Source organism: Dreissena polymorpha, chromosome 8 (genome assembly GCF_020536995.1).
Source record: "Dreissena polymorpha isolate Duluth1 chromosome 8, UMN_Dpol_1.0, whole genome shotgun sequence".
NCBI lineage: Eukaryota > Metazoa > Mollusca > Bivalvia > Myida > Dreissenidae > Dreissena > Dreissena polymorpha.
The window spans coordinates 96,232,921-96,239,065 of NC_068362.1; the positions used below are offsets into that span (position 1 = coordinate 96,232,921).

At 37.5% G+C, this 6,145-nt stretch overlaps 1 protein-coding gene across 1 annotated transcript; it reads left to right on the top strand.

Moving 5' to 3' along the window:
* On the top strand, window positions 1-2,846 carry LOC127842765 (uncharacterized). The gene is made up of 3 exons (XM_052372475.1): window positions 1-323; window positions 946-1,083; window positions 1,987-2,846. The coding sequence occupies exons 1-3, from the start codon at window positions 23-25 to the stop codon at window positions 2,238-2,240; spliced, it is 693 nt and encodes a 230-aa protein (XP_052228435.1). The 5' UTR covers window positions 1-22; the 3' UTR covers window positions 2,241-2,846.
* The last annotated feature ends 3,299 nt before the right edge of the window (window positions 2,847-6,145 follow it).

The window sequence follows — 6,145 nt, forward strand, 5'->3', positions numbered from 1 at the left end:
TATCTGCACACTAGTTACAGACATGGTGTCGATGTTCATTAGGTCAGGAGTCTTGGCTCTTCTATGCATGGCCCATGCCGCAACCCAAGAACAGTTTGTTTTCAAACATGTCATTGCGCTAAGCGGGTTTCGTTGCGACGCGTCCGCAAAAAGTGTCGGTGTGGTGCGCAGTAAACTCATGTGTGCCGGGGCGTGCAAAAGAGACGTCGGTTGCAAAGCGTTCTTTCATGACGTCACTTCAGGAGAATGCTTTACGTACGGGACCGTACCGACCAGCATCGCCGGCTGTTCTGTGCGACATGGGGCTTTCTTCAAAAAGCCAGGTTAATATGTATACTATACACTTTTAAGCTTTCTATACTTTTTGTGTTTCTTCATAATTTTATTGAATATTGCTGTACAAGAACAATGTGAGTCTGTTTATTTTTTGTTATATTATTCTGAAATATATACAAAATGTCATCTACCGGTCTCATCATGATCATGATCGTCGTCATCATCATCATCATCATCATCATCATCATCATCATCATCATAATCAGCATCATCATCATCATAATCATCATCATCACCACCACCACCACCACCACCACCATCATCATCAACAACATCAATTATTATTTTCAGCAGCAGCACCACCGTCATCATCTTCATAATAGTGGACGTCATTATAACATCATCATCATCATCACCACCACAATCATCATCATCACCACCACCATCATCATCATCATCATCACCACCGCTACTACCACCACCATCATCACAAACATCAACAACATCAATTATCAGCAACGGCAGCACCACAACCACAATCATCATCTTCACAATCATCATAATAGTAGACGTCATTATAACAACAACATCATCATCGCAATCATCGTGATCAGCAGTCTCGTCATTTTACATTTAGCGTATACACGTTTCAAATTACGCTCACTGCAGGCGGAGTTTTCGGTGACGCATGTGCAAGTAACGCAGGCTGCACGCTGTCCGCCGTGTCCGGCATGGAGTGTATAGACAGCACGTGCCAGTGTTCGGATCCACTCAAGTTCGACCCTGGGAGCGGAAATTGTGTGACACGTAGGACAATTGTCAAATTAATACTATATGAGCCCATTCTCTGGGAAAACGGTATTAATTCCTGCGCGTTAAGTGTCTTCACAGTCAAATTAGGGACGACTATTTCCGCTACATGGAATATTTCATTAAATTGAAGTCTCTTATAAACAAAAATCCAATGTAGACGGAACGTGTCGTCCGTGATTAGGCTGTGCTAACTGCACAGGCTAATCTTGAACGACACTTGACGCACATGCATTAAGCTCTGTTTTTTTTCAGTGGACGGCTCATATAAATATTTAGATATAAATTGAAACTAAAATTTTAGTTATACGCTTTATTTTTAATTGATGACATAATTTTAAATATGAACATATATTAACTTATAGGCCAAAGCAAGTTGCTTTGTTACAGTACATCGAATCATACATTAACCCATTTATGCCTAGCGTCTAGAAAAAAGGCCTTGTCAAACAGCGTAGACCCAGATGAGACGGCGCATGATGCGGCGTCTCATCAGGGTTTGCGCTGTTTGCTTAAAGGAATTTCTGTAAGAAATATTCTAAATATAGAAATAAATATACTAGACATCCCTAATTTTGGAAATAAATTGATCCAATTTAGAAGGATGGGAGAGTCCACTAGGCATAAAAATGGTTAACATTCGACTCTAGTACAACTTAATTATTTCTTATACAATATCTTTTTGGCGATTATTGCACCATTTTCTTTAAAAGAACGAACGACTCCATATGTAGTTTTCGTCGTACATAACGATTTGGCGTAAACACTTACCTTCTATTCATCGGGTTTTCGTAAATATCCATTTAGATCATGAACTAAGTTTAGTGTAAGAATAAGTTTACACTTATGTTATTGTATATCCCATAATATCCACGCACTCTTTAATCGATATCGTTACAGAGTGCGCCACCTATGGCACCACCTACACGTGGCGCCCTTTAATAAAGCGAGAAAACACCGTCAATTTGGAAACATTAGGGATTTTTACAACCCTTTCGGATTGCATGAACAGATGCTCGTCAACAGACGCGTGCACAGGAGTGAAGTTCACACACGCGATTGGCCCGTGCGTTCTGAAACAGGAGACCGCCTCGTCTTATTCAGTTATTCAGTTACTCGGGTTAGCCGACTGGTACAGCCGTAACTGCGTATAATCGTGCATAAAACGCATTAATGAGCCGCGCTCTGTAAAATTGGGGCTTTATGCATGTGGTCAAAGTGTCGTCCCATGTTAAGCATGTGCTGTCCGCACAGGCCAATAAGGGACGACAGTTTCAAAAAATTTCATAACAGCGACGTGTCATCCGTGATGAGCATGTACGGACTGCACAGGCTAATCTGGGACGAAACTAAACGCCCATGCTTTAAGTCGCGTTTTACAGATCGAGGCTCATTTAATAATAACGCATCTGGGTTATGTTTGTTTTATTTTGCATTTGCATCACAAATAAATGCATGTGGATTAGGTGAATATATACTGAATACCTAATAGACAAATGCAACACTGGTTCATGTGCGTCATTAACATTACTCGCTCAGCAAAGTTCGTACATTTATCAGCAAAGTTCGTACATGTATAATGAAAATAACAATTACAATTAGAATCACTGTGTCATAAATACTTAAAGAAGACTTTCAACAACAACATTGGTGTATACCCGGATGCAAATATTAGTCGCTAATCGTGGTAAAACAATTAATAATTGTAGAGTTTATAATAATAAAAAGGCCGTGTTATTTGTAACAGGTGTCCAAAATTAGGTTGCCTTTACTCACATATTTATTATATGAAGCCGAATGGATTGACCACAAACGATTATGAAAACAGCCTTTGCTTGAAGCGTTCAGCAAACATTGATCTAAATCTCCTTTTTCGGCGTAAGCTGAATAAGCCAGCTTTTCACCTTAGCCTGACCTTTGTAAGTGTCCAATAAAATTCCAATAAAATTTCCCGCGGCTAGGTACGAATGAATACACTTCATTTATTCCATTGGCTGATTTGAGTATACCACCAGAACATTGGAAACATATCCGCGTCTTTGTAACACTGTTTTACTGTATGAAACAATTTTATCTCGAATGAAAAGGCTTAATAGATAGAACAGTTTTACACTCAATTCTCGACATCAATACAGTTTGTGCGTACACCTTTTATTTTCAGAGTATTACCAGCGCAAGAGCGTTTATACTTAAAAGGCTATGTTCTCATATTTAGTACTTACTTCCTTATTCCTGTCAACATGTTAACATGTAAAAGTATAAAGAGCAATGGAAGCGAGGCCTCACTTTAAAGCATTGCATTTCAACCCGCGAGGTATATCGGGTCAATTCGCGGACATTCAGAGTTTATATACAGGTCATCACCGGAGTTGGCGGCCAGTAAAATAATCGTTATATAATAAAGACTCTTTCCGTGAACTAGGTGACCTGGAATTTTCTTTAGACCAGAAATATGTTAAATGAAGATATTCAGCAATATAATTATGGTATGTAAATAATAGATTCTTAATGTGTTTTCAACAATACAATGATCAATATTATTGTTGATAAATTTAACAATAATTATTCGTCCATATTGCCTAATGGACTAAAGTGATATTATGAGCATGTAACAGTTTATAGGTGTCTATCGCAACCGTTGATTATTTTTGATGTTTCTACTTCATATACACTTATATTAATTAATGCAGCATCATCATACTAAAACAATATACCAGAAAGAGAAAAATAATGCATTTGAATATCAACCGTACTTTCGTTTGACAACTGATCATGCGTTTACGAGTTGAACCTAAATTTAGTTTTAGTGCAGATTTGTTCATACGACACAAAGACACGAAATTGTTTTACGGATCATTTCAGCTTACAGGACTGGGTGGGTCACGTAAGAATATCGAATATAAAATATATTTTTATAAACAACTGGTAGCAAGGTGAGTTGCAGATAATTAATCAGTAACCACATTTTAACTAACTATTTTGACCTGTTAATTCTTTTCAGCTCAATTCAACAGTGCAAAATGCCCATAATATCACTTTAAGCATTAGCACGATGATAATTGATACTGTTAATAATCGAATCAAATAGCAATGCCCGACAAACCACTAAAACAGGTTTGTTCGAAGAACGCGCCTATAAATACGGATACTTCTCGTGTGGCCGGTTGACTCATATGTTTAAATTTCACTTCCATTCTTCTTTTGGTTTTCTGTTTTGTATCTATAGGTTTATGACCAGCAATATGTTATAATGTAAAATAAGCCGCGAAAACTCCCCGTAACATCCCGTACTGCGTGTGATGCAGCTAAGAACTGCACAGAAAAAGACATTCGCTATACTTGATCTCATTCATTAAACTATTTACGCCGTATATCTTTTTTAAAGATATTTCTTGTTAAACATACTTTTCATGAACTGTTTAGAATAGTGGAGGAGAAATCGCACATCTACATATGCCAAATTAATTACATATAAATCACTTCATTTGTTGTATTATAGTACCGTTATTCACTGGAGAATATTTTTCCACACATCTGTGCACGAAAGATTTTGAGTACATGCATAAATTCAACATACATCAAAATTTAACAAGATTACAATGGCAATTTATTAAAGAATTATTAAATTCTTTAATGTTTAAGAACCACTGTCAATAACGCTCTATTGGTCATTGTCGGCTCGGGTTCAACTTAAAAGTACTCCGGGTACTCATAAGTATATGGCAATAAACCATGGTTACGAAAAATATACTAAAACGTCACCGACCAATATTATACTGTACCTGAGTTTTATTCCCGCCCAAAATCCGATGTCGTTTTAACATTACGAAACAAATATCTCTTTGGACAAAACTTTAACTTGCTGTTTTAAAGTTTCGATAAAATATAAGACATTTTACAGAATATTTACACAAATATGAACATAATTAATTTGAAACAATTAGCCGACAGCGACCATTTTAGCGTTAGAATTCCCTGGTACGTTTAAGTACATTTTCCATACCCGGGGTACATTGTAGTATATTAACAAGTACACGGGGTACATTAAAGTAGACAGGCAGTCCGGCTTGCACAGTGGTTGGTACACTCGCTTCTCACCTAGGCGGTTCAGGTTCACTTCCCGTTCCGGCAGCATGTCAGTTTGGTTGGTGGTAAACCTATCGAACAGGTGGGGTTTCCTCCGGGTACTCCGGTTTCCCACCACAACACAAGACCACACCAATATCGAATAAAATCTCTCAGCAACAACGAAATAGCAGGAAAATGTAGCTATAATTCAAAATTCGTCCCAACCTTCGTTTAACTAATAAGTAAATTAGGTAGGAGTGCTGGGACACACCCCGGGTCCACGCATAATGTCGCCTCTGACTCGGAAAGGACCTCATAAACTTCGAAAAAATGTCTACACTTTTAAGTGGTACCCGAGCCTACAACGACCATTCGAGCGTCAATAACATAAATAACAAGAGCACTGTCACAGACGAAAAAGCAGTCATCCCGCGGATCACTGTTGTTGGAGTAAGTACAGATTCACCATAAGTTTTACCAACCAAGCTTCAGTTTTGTTCAATTATGGCAGGATTGGCATTTTGGTTTTTAATTCTTTCCGTTGTCATGCATGGCCACCACATTTGTTGTGTGGACCCCCCCTCCTGAAATAACAAGCATATTCCCCATATAGCCCTCTATCAACACAAACAGTTTCATCATCTTAATTAAAGTACCTTTTGAGTTTTCACATGATCAAGACTTTAGATAACTTTAGATATTTCAGTAATAAAAGTAATCACAATGTTCGAATAATGAAATAACTGAAATAATCTGCATATCAAAAGACCTATAGAATACAAAGACCTATAGAAATACAATTCTATAGGTCTTTGGAATATCCCCCAAATGACCCTCTATACGGATACAGAGTTCAATCTAACTAGCTTAACTTCATTTCTATTCATCAATCTAACTAGCTTAACTTCATTTCTATTCATCAATCTAACTAGCTTAACTTCATTTCTAGTCATCAATCTAACTAGCTTAACTTCATTTCTAGTCATCAATC